This window comes from Antennarius striatus, chromosome 8 (assembly GCF_040054535.1).
Source record: "Antennarius striatus isolate MH-2024 chromosome 8, ASM4005453v1, whole genome shotgun sequence".
In the NCBI taxonomy this organism is placed as follows: domain Eukaryota; kingdom Metazoa; phylum Chordata; class Actinopteri; order Lophiiformes; family Antennariidae; genus Antennarius; species Antennarius striatus.
Genome location: NC_090783.1, coordinates 22,245,229 through 22,261,011, shown reverse-complemented (window position 1 = coordinate 22,261,011; position 15,783 = coordinate 22,245,229). Strand labels below are relative to the sequence as shown.

The window sequence follows — 15,783 nt, the reverse complement described above, 5'->3', positions numbered from 1 at the left end:
GCCCCCATGTCTCAATAGGTGCATGGATTAGGTTTCCTTTAATATTTTAAAGCTTACCATTTTCTTTCAAGAAAAACTTTAAACGACGACGTCTTTCCTTAAAGAATACAATGCTGCATCTTACACGCCTTAATAATCTGTTTGCGTTTTAATCGCCACACATGTCATTGTGATCTAGGAACATTCAACGTTTGCATAGAGGATATTGATTGACCCTACTTTTATTTTGTAAGACTGTACCGGATGTACTACCTTGGCGACAGAATAGCATTTACCATCATCACAATCAACTTCAGTTCAAGAAATTCAGAGTAGGCGCCTGTACGGATAGGACCAATTTGCTTCTAAAATTGTGTTTGTAATGCGACCACAGCGTCAATAACCCTGGTTTACGTCGTGAACGTCTTTTTGGAAATATTGTAATTTGTAAGTTTTTGCTGAGAACGGTTAACGTGTTTGTGAGCATGATAACGTTAATGTTATATTGCCTACTCAGTCGGGGTGGTTTGCTGTGCTGATACTACAAGCTAACCTCAAGCTAGCAGAGGGACTGCTTTGGGAGAAACCCCTCTGAACGACTCATGCGCTGACAAAAGCAGGACTCATTTCTTATGATTTTACATCAGGCTGGAACACAAAGGGAATGTCTAGCCAGGGAGCTAGGAGAAATGGCCCAGTAAAGCTGCGGTTGACAGGTAAGCGAATTTAAACCCCCTCACACTCCTAAGCGATAGCAATTTAGCCTGTTAGCCACTCAGGCTAACTAATACCTCCCGATTGTAACATTGAGTACTCGCGCATTTGTGTTATGTGATATATTTAGATATGTTGATTTTTCTTGCTGACATTTACTTGTTTTTAATTTACTTAATAAAACTCTCATTGATGACGTATCATTGAGTAATGTTGAAAGATAGCCCAGTCTAGTTAATAAAGCTTGCTCATTAGCACATTAGCAGCTACAACGCTGTTTGATTTCTAGTAACTTGGGTAGCTAACAATTGTTTTATCCCCCCAGCATCGGTACCGATGGTATCCTGAATTCTGAAATAATAAATTATATGAAATACTTCACCCAATTAAAATCAAGTATGTGCTAATACATATTAATGCTATAGCTGTTCAGCATACTAACAATTTCAGCACTGTTTTCCATAGTGGACATGAAATTTAATTTCACAATGATTAACAATAATTAATAATCATCTTCCAAGAACATTGAAGTGAATACAACACAGGGTCTTGCTGCGTGGCTGCATGATTGGGGTTTATCACACATACTGGTGCCATTCACAATTGCTTCCAGGTTCATTCAAGAAAGCGTCTTTCAATGGGGTCATCAACAGTGAATGTGGAAAAATAACTACACTAGATGCATTTTGTAACATGTTGATGTTTCTTTTTCGGTTTGTATGAAATAGCTGTGGTCTTGCTTTGGACAGGGATGGTAGTTTCTGTGTAACCCACATGGATTTATGCGTAGTCTGGATCATTCCGTAATTTTACTGTGGTGGCATCAAAACCAATCTGACTGTGTTCAGAAACCATGACTGCTGAAATGAGATCACACAGTCCAAGATTGTCTCAATGTGATCATACACTCGTATTATTCTAGTGTTAAGTCTTACAGTGATAAATTGTAATTTCAAATGATCATCACTGACAGCAGAACTGTTAGTAACAGATGACTCCACTTGTCAAATATCTAAACAGATGTTTCTGGGTCTGTAGGAATATGTATATATCTAAGAATTGTTCCTACTAACATTTTTGGGTACTTTTATTAACTCCATATTCAGTAATTAACATTTTTGGCAGAATAATAAAGATATAATGTAATAATGTAAGTTATCATGAGTGTCAGCTGTAGTAACAATATTTTTTCCATATTCGTGTTATTTTCTTTTTCACTGTAGGAGAGCATATTAATATTTAAGGCCTTTATCATTCGGTACAGTGTGAACATGAGGTTTCTTAAAATCAAAAGGTAGTGTGTTACAGTAATGACAAATTAGCCATCAAAGTTCTGAGCCTACCCAGCTGGCCGCCTTCATGCCTGCCCTGCCCCCCACCCCCCACAGATGGGGAATTATTCTAAATGGGCTACAGTGGTCTTCAGACGGAATCCTAGGAATGTGAAACCTCAGAGAGGAAATGTGAGTCTTTTCCAGTCATAGACACATCCTCTGTCTATTCTTCACGAGAAAGGATAATAAAAACTGTGTGGTTTTGTGTGTAAGGAGAGAGAGAAAGTGAGGTTCATATGGCAGAGATCATCCAGAAATGCTACTAACACCATGATCAGAATCAGATGTTCACTCAACACGTTAACTTATGCATTCATTCACACTTTGCTCGTATGTTTAGTTGTCACCACACTTGATTCATAAGTCGGAGACTGCGTAGTTCTGACATTTCTTACAAGTCCAGTTTTACTCTTGTCTGCTCTGTGGTCTCTATCTTCGCATTTTTTATTTCGTCAGGGGATTGGAACTGGAAGATTAAAAGTTATTGTTGTGCATCACGCTTGTTTTTCTCAAGGATTGGATTTTATGTTCAAGTACCATTTTATTTAATAATCAATGCGGATGAGCTTTTGAACTTACTAGGTTTTGTTGTCTTTTTATTTAAAATTAAATAAACTTCAAAAACCGTTACCTGGCATGACATTAGATCTGGGTGTTTCATGCCCTTTGGACAGAGGATGGCATTGATTTCCATGTGACACAACAGGTACATGGTTGTTGTTGACTTAGCATTTCATTGTTTTTGTCGTGCTGCTCAGTAAAAAATTTTACGCTAGACACTGAGGTTACCATGGTAAATGCCACAGCTACTTATGGAACAGTGGTATACTATCTAATATCACACACTGAGTGGTTTTGATGGTATTTTTTTTGTCTGCATAAGTAAACAAAGGTGTCAGTAAAGAAGAGTATTTGCTGTAGTGCCATTTTTTTTATTTCTGTGTTAAAGGGATAATGCCATGTCTTTTCTCTTTTAGCAAAAGATGGGAAGACACGGCTCATCATTAGGAACGCTGGTTCTTGAGTTTATGTGAGCAATGTGCGAGTGTATACCCAGGAAGCTGGTGATTAGGATAAAGAGCCAGCCTCCAGCCCTGGTCCAGCATTAGCATTGGAGGAGAATGCATTTCAAGAGATGCTATCGGGCACAACTGTCACAGCATTCATTGTCAGCTCTCAGAAAGTCCAGCTATGTGTGTGAGCCTGTTTGTCTACATGCAATTTAAAGTGCAGATGGACAAAGGCACCCTCATGCACTCAACAGATGTAATATTAGGACACAATGCTGAGCCAAGTTAGGGCTCATTCTCGTTTGCAAACTAAAGACATAGCTCATGTGTTCTCGTGACTTTTGTGACCTGAATTCAAAAACAAACACATTTCCTGTTGAGAGAAGCAAGTATGTAGATAGTTGCTTTTGAAGAAAAATTATGAACATACTACTTTCTAATGACTTACCTGCTCCACAGCAGGATTTTATGTTGGTTAAGTGTTTTGTATGTACTGGGCTTGTCTCTTTCATGAGTGCTTGAGACTACCATGTACTGCTCAGACTGCATTCCTTACACATGAATGGGATACATTCTGAGATACCAAAACCTTAAATAGGTCTGTCCGATTGATTACTTTTTCATCCAGAAAAATGCTGTGTTGCTGATTTCTCCTGTCTCTAAGTCTGAATGGCCCAGCCCATGTGTCATGTCTGTCTTCTGCAATCTAATGTCTGGTTACAGCTATTTAATATTACTGTCGCCATGGCAATGACTAATATTTCAAGACATTGAATCATCCCTACTAAAAATTGTGATGTACTGTACTACAGTATTATTGAAAGAGTTACCTTGTGAAGTCTCCATGAGGCTGTTTGACCTTGATGTGTTACTTAGATTCTGAGGACAATCAACTTTGAACAAATCCTTGAAAGAAATATATTTATGCCAGTCAGTGTCACATAATGAGGAAAAAGGGAACAGGAAAAAGGATTATTTTTGTATACCGCATTATCATATTTCCCACAAATTTGCTTTTTCTCAAGATTGCTTTTGTTTGAAGGCTAACGTTGCCTGAGTCAGTCCAAATTTTATCTGCTTTTCAAATTATTTTTGAACTTGGTGGCGTCAGTGTACATCCGAGTGGGGAAATGGAAAGACTGAACACCTCACCATTGCATAACAGTCTCTGTGTGGGGAGGAGGTGGTCTTCAATATGCCGAATACATTAAAGTTTCCAAGTGCTGAAGGGGATTCTCTTGCAGAATATGTTGGTTAAATATCTTCTGTCTTCATATGCTAAGAGAATAATATAACTGACAGTATCTGAGGAGTTTCAGTGGAAGTGAAACCTTGAGTCTTAAAAAGTAATTTGGAACAAGTGAATAATCAGATATAATTGTCGATGTGAGTTACCCAAGGTTTTTGCGTCCTCCTCCCTAACCCTCTTCTTTTCACTGCCTTAAGTATTTCTGTATTAAAGTTATCATGCATTATCTTCTGTCTCTTGCTCTTTCTTCGTCTTAAACAGATGTAAATCGTCTCTTTTGTCATTTCTCAATGTGCATTTTCAGAGACTTCTGCCTTTGAAAAAATTGAATGGATTTTGCTCAGGCTTTCTATTTTAAGGAACCTGAACTAGCAGGGCAGGTTAAAACCACAGTGTTCTGCTCTGCTTCTGTTTCTGCAGTCAGACTGTGTGTGTCTGGTAGATCACTCGGCATGTCTACTGTGCAAACATGCAAACAAATGGAGAAATGCTGCCACTCAAATTGCACCCCCCCATCTTTGAGTCTGCTTCAGTTTGAGAGAGAGAAAGAGAGAGAGAGAGAGAGAGAGAGAGAGAGAGAGAGAGAGAGAGAGAGAGAGAGAGAGAGAGAGAGAGAGAGAGAGAGATGAACACTGAATGCAAGTTATTCAGTGATTTTTTAATTTGGAGATCAGGCTATAGAAGCTCACATGGTGCTGTGCGTTGCATCATTGACGTTTTGGCTTTTATGTTAAAAAACAAAAAATCAATGAGCAGTGAGGACAATTGTATCAAACATAGATTTGTGTCCTCTGGAATCAATGACATTATTTATCAATGATAAATCAATAACTTAATTTGACTGGAGAAATGCTGAGGGTGGTGAAGGATGTGGATTTTAAATCTGAATGATTGCCATTAATTACTCAGGAGATGTGAGAAGATGTGCTGGAGACATTCTATTACTATTTTACTATTAAGTCATATATTTTATTTTAAAACATTGTCTTATTTATACCTCACATTCTGCTTTATACATTTAAAAAAAACGTAAGAGCACAGGGATTTACAGCATATCAGGTGACATGTGTGTTCAAGGTTAAAATAACCATCAACTTCTGCGTTTGGGTCATTTGCGCATTTCATTAATTGATTGCTGCGATTTTTAGGGCATTTCTTTAGTGTATGCCTTCTACTTTTACAATTTAACATCTGACTATTATGATGTTTTGATACAGTTTTTTGTAAGTGAAGAGACCTGAGGTCAAAAATGTTATTTCAGCATACGTCTATTTATTGCATGGTTAAAGGAAGCAGTCAGCTCTAAAAGGCTATAGAGTTCTGCGATGAGCGTATTAGTAGACAACACTGTCTCTTTTGGTCATTCTTTTACCTGGATGGGGTTATTTTGATTTTTTTAAGCTCAATTTATAGGAATATTTAAAATAATGTAGTCAATGATTAAACATGATAAACTTTATTCGATTGCACACTATTTTCATTTGATGTCTTCCTAACTTTGCTTCCATCTAATACAGCTCCACCAGGTTGTGTCATGGCTGCAAATATCATATACCGTATTTTGTTGCATATGAGTTAATTGTTGCAGACTAGTTATGCCTTTTTAATTGACAATGAAATGAGCCCCATGGGTATGTAGAAGCAGTGCCTACTCTGAGTGGATTCATGCGAAGGATCGTGACAAATGCAAAAACTGAATTATCATATTCAATCTTATTTGCTGCCTCTCTGTGGCCTGTTATGACTTGTCTTTATACATCAAGAGCAAAAGCACCAATCGTACATGAAACTGATAGTGGAAAAAAGGTGGATATATTTCAACAGCATTTAAACTCAACAACTGGATGCTGACACAGCATGGTCGGACTGCCCTGTCCTTGCAGCTCACTGAGAGAATTAATCGAACTAATGGACCACAGAATGACTGCACTTGACGGTGGAGTTGGCAGTGCACAGTCATGCAATTATCCTAAGATCCTGGAGTTCCATAACACAAAACTTTGTCTCGGTGGAACGTAGCTCAGCTATGTGGTTTGATGTGAGGCTCAAGGAATGGCAGTGGTTCAGTGGACAATGCAACTCCTGAACTGTGAGCTTGAATGGAGATCATGTATTTTGTCTTTTCACCCCCTTTTTGAGCTGCAGTGATTTAACAGTACCAGCATATTAAGCTATAATTATCAAAGACCATGCTTACCCAGACTACAGGATTCTCCAGACGTCAGAAAAATATTCTGAAATTGAAAGAAGTAATGTGTCTTATACTTAAAAGTAGGACCATAATTTTGTCTGTGGAGCTATGCAATTGTCCCTTTTTTTTTTTTTAAGTCAGCAGTTTTTATTTGTCAGCCATTAGTAATTCCTTCAGGAATTGATGCCCCTTATAATTTCCTTCTCAAGTTTGTGCTGGGGTAGCATTTAAAGCTTGTTTATTTTATTAAAACATTTTGCTTTGTACTTGTTCAGTTAGTATCAGTGTCAATAATCAGACCAGATCAAATTTATGCACTATCCAAACAGAGCACTCTGTTTGTGTTTAAAAGATGTGTTTATGTATCTCAGCCCTCTTCTTTTTCAAACCGTGTGCTGTTAAGCATCCATTGTAAGGGGTGGTTTGGTGACTCCCCTGAGGACAGCTGTGGCAATCCCCAGATGCTCTGCTGCACTCGTCTGTTTAGGACCTTTCACCTTTAGCCAACTGTCAACAAAACCTTTTGTTCAGAGATGGTACGAAGCTGATGCTCCCAGCTGCGTCTCTTTGTACTGTCAATTTATTTTAGCAGTTTTTATAATGAATACTCAAGGACTTGATTTTTGTATTACACAATATGCTGATATACATTTATAGTGTGTTTTATATAAATACAAGTGCGATATCAATGGAGCTGAATTAGAGATATATCCGTTACTTTTTATACTATTAAATGTACTTATTTTATATTTCATTTGATCATGTCAAAATAAATTTTCGCTGATGAAGCACACAACAATCTCATCACAATATTTAGTATGTTATGTTTGACAGGAAATAAAACAGGCAACAGTTTCTAGTTCCTTTAACATGAGGTGGCAGGACAAGCACAATATTTATTTATAAGCAACTAAGTCTGTTATTAAGAGCTTCTGACTCATTGTGTGGTAGGACTGGTTATATGGTCTGATGCTTAAAAATCTGTAGGATATATGTCATATGTATCATCTACAAGGATGTCTTACTGATGATCTAAAGGACATGGAAGCTGACAAGAAGTGTGTCGTGTTGAAATGCCAGCAAAGACAACTCACGTACAGAAAGTATGCCATGTGTGCGAGGTAGAAGTCCATGGTCAGACTCTGCAGTGTTTTGGCTTTTGTTGACTGTGATGTTTTTCAGGCTCCGTAAACCTGGTAACTGAAAACCTGTTTTTCAGCTTTTCATTGCATCTTATTTTAACCGGTGATCTCCTTTGTCAGTGACTTCATGGCCTACTTCAACCCAGATCTTGCCTAGTTCTGTAGGCGTTTCCTTAGTGTTTTGTTTTTAAATTCTCATGTTCACAGCAAAATAACATGTCATAGAAATCTCATATCAGTATTAACAAAAATCATATACAGCATATACATCAACATCATTTATAACATATCATACTGAGCATACTGCTCTGTACCAAGCACTATATTTTAAGAACTTTTGAGTATTTGCGTTTTCTGTTACAGCTCTATTCCACTGTATTTATGGTGCAGATATTGGATTTACTCCATTGCATTTGACACTAATTTACAAGTGATTACTCTTTCAGAATAACAATATGAATGCATGTCAACTGTTAATAATTATAATTATGATTTAGTTTGGGGCTGAAACAATCCCCTGAATTATTTGAGCATGGAGTTTTTTAATCCTGAAATTATTTTTACGTTTATTAAACATCAGCTTTTTTATTCTTATTTTGTTCCTCAACATGCTATGGTACAATAATGTTCTTGGAGATTAGTAACAATCTATCTTAGGTGGTTATAAGGATAAATTGTAAAATGTTTTGTAGGTGGCACGGTGGCGCAGAGGGTAGCGCTTTCGTCGCACAGCAAGATGGTTCCAGGTTTGAGTCCCACTGTGCGGAGTTTGCATGTTCTCTCCGTGTCTGTGTGGGTTCTCTCCGGGTTCTCCAGCTTCCTCCCACCTCCAAAAACATACACTTCAGGTTAATTTGTTCCAAATTGACCGTAGGAATGAGCGTATGCTTGTGTGTTTGTCTGTGTTTCTGTGTGGCTCCGCGGTGCACTGGCGTTGCGCCTGGAGTTTCCCTCGCCTCATTCTCTCAGTCAACTCGGATAGACTCCAGCTTCCCGCGACCCGCCACAGCAGGTGAAGCGATTGACAGTGGATGATGATACTGATGAAATGTTTTACGTTGTCTTTTGTTTTTAATTTAATTTCGTACTTTACATTTTGAAGTAATGATGGTGCTTTTTCTAGAGTGGGTCAAAGCTGCTGAATGACCAAATGAAAAAAAACAGATAATATTCTAAAAATATAAGAGAAAATATTTCATGGCGCTTTCCCTGATCAGATTTTGAAAGGTGCTTTCAAAATATTGGTTTCATTTCTTTCAGTATGTAGGTGAGACGGACAAATGTCACTATAAAGTCAGTCGCGTTTTTGTTGAAATCTTGTACAAAACCAAAAGTTTATAGCATGTTTTTTGTACCTTGAAAATAATCTTGAAATTGCTTTACCTCTAAAAACATAAATATATACTGTTGCATTACCTGATTGAACCTGTCCATCAGCAGCAGCAGCCTGGTGTTTCTGTTCGGCAAATGCTGAAAGGTAATGTGTTGACACAATCTTTTTGTAATAACCCACTGAGCTGAGTTATAACATATCTACTCTTCATGGCATAAAAAGTTGATATGTGACCAATAAAAGGCACATTCCTTTTAATTCAGTGCTTGGTTATTTGTTTTTGTCACGTATGACCAGAGATTTTAGTCACTCACCATTTTGGCCTGACTCAATATATGAAAGACTCCTTATATTGTAGAAGACCTCTAGCTGTGCCATCGAATTGTCTTGATTCCCAGTTTTATTTGTGTGGGTGACGCCCCTTTCCACTTACCAACAGGTGGTGGTGCAATGCTGTGGTACACCAACAAAGACAGACAACTTCAAACGATTAAACATGTATATAGACAATGCTACATTTAAAATACTTAAAATGACAATTCCGTGCAAGAAATTTTGGGTTACACACAGTAGTAAACATGTTCGACACACTTGCTGGTGCTCAAAAATACAATACATTCCTTTTGTCCAGAATCAGTACATCGCTGAATAACTATTGTTCGATTTAAGTAAATGTAAACAGATCAAATTTGAACACAATTTTTCAACCAATAAACAGAATAAATTGCTGCCTTAAATATGCTGAATTACATGTGCAAAAATAGTTGTACATTTATATTTTCATCCTAAAGTTTAAGATCTAAGTTGATGGCCTTTTTACATCCCACTTCAAAGCGGTGATGTAATTATCAGTGTTCATGTGTTCGTCCGCTCGTTCGTCCGTCCGTCAGTCCACCAAATGTATTAAAAAAAGTTGCAGATAGAAAGATGAAACAAAGGCAAAATTACTCAGGTGGTAAAGGGGGTCGAAAATGTGATGATGACCTTGAGAAAACTAGGTCAAGGTCAAATTTCAACTCTTGCACACTCAAACCGCCGGATAAGATGGAAAGACGAGGGAGAAGGCCAGTGTGACTAAGACCATAAATCAAAGCTAGTGTTTTGATCTATGAATGTAGGTCAGGGCACTAGCTTTGATCTTTGACCTATGCAAGTAGGTCAGGGTAATATTTTGAATTCAGGGGTGTCACGGGATGTTGCAGTCTATGACTGCCTTGGTTCTAGTTAAAATTAGTTTTGTCATCAACTTAAATACTTTGTCTAGAACGGTTTACCAAGCATCTATTTCTTCTGTTTTTTTCCTGTCTGCCGACAACATGGTGTGTGTTTTGTTCCATAGGAGGCTTTTCTGGGTGCCTCCAATTTGGTCTGTGGCCATACGGTCGGCTTTGGTAGTGTAATTTCTTCTGACAAGCCAGTGGTTAGTGTCCATCCACGTCAGCCTAGTCAGTGCCTATTGACATAATTTGTTACCTTGCAGTGATTCTATTTAATTTGTTGTAACTGTAACATTTTGCTGATTGTCCAGATCTACACACCGTAAGGCTTGTCCATAGCTTTTCATGAGTAGTGCTTAGTACTTATTTGCAACAGGTTCACATATTTTTGTGTCATCTACTGTACTTCACTTGATAATCCATATGTGCCACAATGTCTCCAGTTAGGTCGGCATAGGCATGTTAACAAGCTTCAAACATAGAATAATAAATACAGCTTTGTTGTTGATTAAACAGCTGTAAAGTTAAAATCATTTTGTATGGTTGTTGGGATTCTAAAGTGAGAAAATGCCTTAAAGTGCAGATTTAAGTGAGGTAAATAAATATTAACAGTGTTGATTCAAGTAGAAACTGCATCAAATAACTTATGGCTCCAACAAGCCATAACATTATACTGGTAACCATTCAGTAAGTCCTGCTTTGTGATGCATGTACGTAAATATCAAGTTCTGATGTCCCATTTTCTCAAATATTATTTTCGGATTTTAAACAATTGCCATATATTTTGGCTACACATTACTGAATCAGTAGATGGTAAGGTGAAACTTGGTACAAAATACTGTAGCGAGGTGTTGTACTACACTTGTTTTCAAGGATCAGTTGTCCCACTGCAAATTTTCCACGTTTAGCCATGTTACAAACGTTACGGTAGTTTTAATTGAATAAGAAAGCTTCATGGTAAGCATTAAGAATAACTGGCATTTCACTGGTGGCAGAGGGTTTGTGGATGGTTTGTGTGAATATTTTGTTGAATTCTGAGTTAAAATGCCAAATCTGTTATTACTATAATGGATCTTACTTTCTGTACCTAAATGCAAGTACCGGTACAATAGTACATCCCATACAGGCCTTGGTAAAGCTGGGTAGAGCAGCCTTTTGGGCCTGATTATTTACATGTTATTCATTAGTTCTCAGGAAGTAATGCCCAAGAAAGATGAAATGAACCAAAGGATGCAATTTAGATTTTAACCTGATGTAAAATGCCTTTGCTGATCATGAAGTCGCTAAGCCACCCAGAAGATTAATCAAGGAAGTGACTATTCTTCCCAGAAGCTTATTGCCATTAATCAAATGGAAAGGAGAGAGGTCACTTGTATATGTGGTGATATTGAATTATTGTTCTTATTACCTTAATCATGTTGGATTTTTGTCCCACTGCTCTTTGCTTGCTTTGTCACATTCTATAACTGTCACAGGATTGTCTAGCCAGTTCCAAACAAAGCATTGTCTTGCCTCAGTTCACAGAGACCTTTCAAAAAAGTACAAGATATGTAGGGAGAAATTTAAAAGACATCTGTAGACTGTCTCTGCTGAGAGCCATTCATTGTATGTTACCTGTGATGCAACCCCCCCAGAGGCTTGCTTAATATAGGAAAGTGCTTGTCTTCTCAATATTTTACAAGGAGAAACTCTTCGACTGGTTCCCCTGCTCTGTTATTGAGACAGCGAAAATGGACAAGCCGAAGTGTAGAAGTGGAGTACTTAGGGAAACCATGTCAAGTTAAAGAGCTTAGACAGGAATTGATGAATGGTGACATCTTTCAGTTGGTTTCAGGATTTTCCCTAAAAAATATAGCCAGCACAAAAGAAATTACTCAATCCACATTACAGCTGTAAGATATACCTGTAATGTTATTACATGTTAAAATATTTTTGTCTGTGATATCATAAGCAGTGGTACAGAGATGTGAACATGAAGACTTCAGAATCCATACAATGGTTTTATAATCAGAGAATGTTAACTACAGTACTAATACACTGTATGACACATTGAGTAAATGCTGAGACACATTAGCCATTTCTGAAATGTTTTATATAAGTAGAATACTTTGAATAAAATAAAAGGTTTTATTTAAAAATTAACTGGACAATTAAATGATAAAATTGCATACTACTGAAAGCTATGTATAATTCTGGTATTGATGTTTTTTGTGCAAGTCTTTGGCCTTGTAGGTTTTCTTTTTTTGTTTTTTTTTAATCTAATTTACTCATTTGATGTAACTCAAACTGTCATTAACAAGACCATGTATCTTTTCTCCTCCAGTCCTTTGTGCAAAGAACCTGGCAAAGAAAGATTTCTTCCGTAAGTAGAACCTATTTTTATATGTTGCTATTCCTGTTCCATTCCCTCCCTTGTGCATTAGAGTGGGCCTTGTCAGCAGTGACAGCTTGCTGGCTGTTGAAGCCCTGCTGTAAATGAAGTCCCTAAGGAACATCCTGTCTGTGACGCACACCTTGTGCAGAGAGTCACTGCTAACCTAGCTTCCAGAAGATAAGAATCCAAAGGTCTGGGTCAGGGGTGCTCACACTTTTTCAGCATATGAGCTACTTATTAAATGAAAAAGTCAACATGATCTACCTACTACAAAAATGCAAAACATTTATTTAGGAATATATTAGAATTCTTTATATGTACAATGTATGTTAATGTACCTTGCATAATCGCATGAGCCCATGTTGCACAACACAATTAACTATGTACAATTTTGTCATGCTTTGGGTTTATTCTGATGATTTGCACTGAATGACATAAGCCAGGGATGGATAGTCCAGACAGTAGCTGCTTATAGCAAGCCTCAAGCACACGTGCAAATGATAAGTGGAACTGAACAATGCAGTCTTGGTGGTAGCACAGTTCTGCTTATTGGGGTACTTTCTTCTATATTGTGATACTTTCCTTTATAACGAAGTTCAAGTACTGTCGATTAGCCCTGGACTTCAGCTAAATATTGGCTTGTCATGTCAAAATCTCATTTTCCACCTGAGAAACGTTCAGGTGAGATAGTGCTGCACGCGACTGAATCAACCTCAGCATCCTCCCAAAAACTACACTAATGTAGCAACTTACTTCAGCAACAAAAAGTCTCAAAAGCATTTGTTCAACTCCTGACAGACAATTCCATCTTATGTCTTCAGCTCTTACTTTATTAGGTTCTAGAAGTTTGAAAAATCATGGCGCTGCTGCAACAAAAGATGTTGCATCTTTTGTTTGAAACATTAAATATTCCATAATTGAGTCAGCTGCTTCACGAATGCCTCTTTTACTATTTGTCCCACTTGGAAGGACATCATGGTAAGGATGAGGTGACTCACTCGGAACGATGCTTTGGTGGCGGCTTTCGCTTTTGAAGTTGATTGTGAGAAAAATGACTGCTGTCTCGACAACTGGCTTTTTAGTTCGTTCACCTTTTCTTTTTTAGCTCACTTTTCGGTGGAAAGTTGGTGTCGCAGTTTCTATGAACAGTCTGTAAATCCAGCTCCAATTTTCCCTTCTTTGGTATTGAGATGGTAGACTGGAATATGAGGCAAATGCAATTCAAAAATGTCATTGAAAAAACATCCTTCTCCCTTTCTGTATGAATGTGTTAAGTTTTTGTTTTTATTACTTGGTCAAGCTTCCCCACTCAACTTTTACTTTTTCATAGGTTTAAGACAAAAAAAAGACTAAAAATTGTAGGTAATTCACAAGCTAACTTTGTACTGTTGTTGTTGTCTTAGCACTGTGTCTGCTCATGATTGATGACCACAGTTCAAGAAAAAGTAAGATAGCATCTGATTGGCTGCCCTGCGTGTCAATCAGGTGAAGGTTGATAGACTGATATCTATTTTATATCTGTCAAACGATCTATCCAATTGCTAACCAGCTTGTTAGTGTTGTTGCATGTGCTGACACCTATTTTTTGAATGCCATGCAATCTGCCCAAAGTACGGTCACAATCTCCGTCACAATCAACTACCGTAATGTTCATGAGCACCCCGGTCTAGATATTATTTAAATTACTTGAAATTGCTGAAATTTCATGGTAGTAATTGTAAATGTCACTGTTTATCAAAGAAGACATTTCTACTTCTAACTGGGCATTTTATTATAAAATGTGTTGTGTCAAATATTGTGTGAAAAGCTGTATGTAATTTGGTTCAACTGACAGTATGTTTTTTAACACTCAAACAACACATATCCTCGACCTCAATTGCCATTTTTGTTCAGGATAAAATCACCTATTGAACCAATAGTTGGTTTTCAGCTGGAAGTCATAGAAATGAATCGTATTGCTTTCACACACGTGCTTACATGCAACCACAAAAGGAAGTAACTTAACAGGTTTGACTCACATTAAGTTTCAGTGCCTGGAGATATGTCCTCTAAAAAGTAGAAGATTTGTGCATGCGTGTGTGCATGCTCAGTGAAATAAATCATACACCATAGCAGAGGAGTAAATACTCCTGGGGAGTGTTCTATTAATTACATTAATGGCACATTACATGTAAACGTGAGCACGCCACCTACCTAGTGGATGTGAAATTACATTTTATTCTGGTACATTAATGAAAAAGCAAATGGTAGTTTTTCCTTGAACATTCACTGGGGTCACACACGCCCCCTGGCCCCTTGGAGGGCGCCCCCGACTATTTGAGAATCACTGGACTAAAGATTTGTTGTCCCCAGGTGGTAATTTGGCTTATAGACAGCAGTGAGTGTTTTATGCCCCACTTCACAAAGACCACCTTGTTTGTGCTGTGGTAAGAAAGCTAATGAGCTACTATCTTACTCGCTTTTAAACAAGCCATCCTTCAGGCGTGATGAACATTGGTCTGTGTGTTCAGCAGACTGTCCGACGAGTGCTTAGGAAGCGTCTACAAATTGTTATACAGATGTCACAATGACTATTTTCAGTGCAATGTCACCAAATTTCTGCATTCAACTGAATACTGGTTTGGTCACACTATAGCAGTATTTTAGAAAATTGTGATTGTATATAATTTGTGAATTTTTTTTATAGGTGAAAATATCAACTTCATTGTTATGTAGCAAATTCCAAACAGTTACTCGAGTGCCAGCCTAGATGGACTAACTAGGAAAAATCTATCACATACGGTTATTAAGTTTTTATTATGAAAATAAGATTGTAGCTCATCTACTTTACTAAATATTAATATTTCCCTAATGAGACATTAATCTAGGAAATTGATGAATATCTTTCCAACTTTCCAACCTGACATATTTCTTTTTGTAATGTTTGTTCTTCTGTCTTACGTGGATACATCTACATAAAACACCTTACAGATTTTTTTCCCTTTGTGCTGCCTATTCATTTACCCAGGGCATTGACGTGTCCAAAAGTAACAAAGTCATAGTTACTTTAATGTTATGATACTTGAGTTACATGACTCAAAACATTTAATATGAAATTTCACACAAAATTGTAATTATCCTATATATCTAGTCACATTACCTTCCCAATCTGAACCTAATGCAATATGTATCTCATATTTAATCTACATCTCTCAGTCAAAGGCAGCAATACAACATTGCACTAAGTTTGCCCCTTGTTCA

General features: G+C 37.4%; 1 protein-coding gene across 1 annotated transcript in view; it reads left to right on the top strand.

Annotated features, from left to right (window-relative positions):
* The first annotated feature begins 299 nt into the window (after window positions 1–299).
* LOC137599973 (E3 ubiquitin-protein ligase SMURF2-like) overlaps window positions 300–15,783 on the top strand; it is a 44,653-nt gene continuing 29,169 nt past the window's right edge. Inside the window, exons 1-2 of the mRNA XM_068321265.1 lie at window positions 300–695; window positions 12,493–12,531. Of these exons, the coding sequence (XP_068177366.1) occupies window positions 644–695; window positions 12,493–12,531 (91 nt within the window). The 5' untranslated portion in view covers window positions 300–643. The remainder of the gene's footprint in view (window positions 696–12,492; window positions 12,532–15,783) is intronic.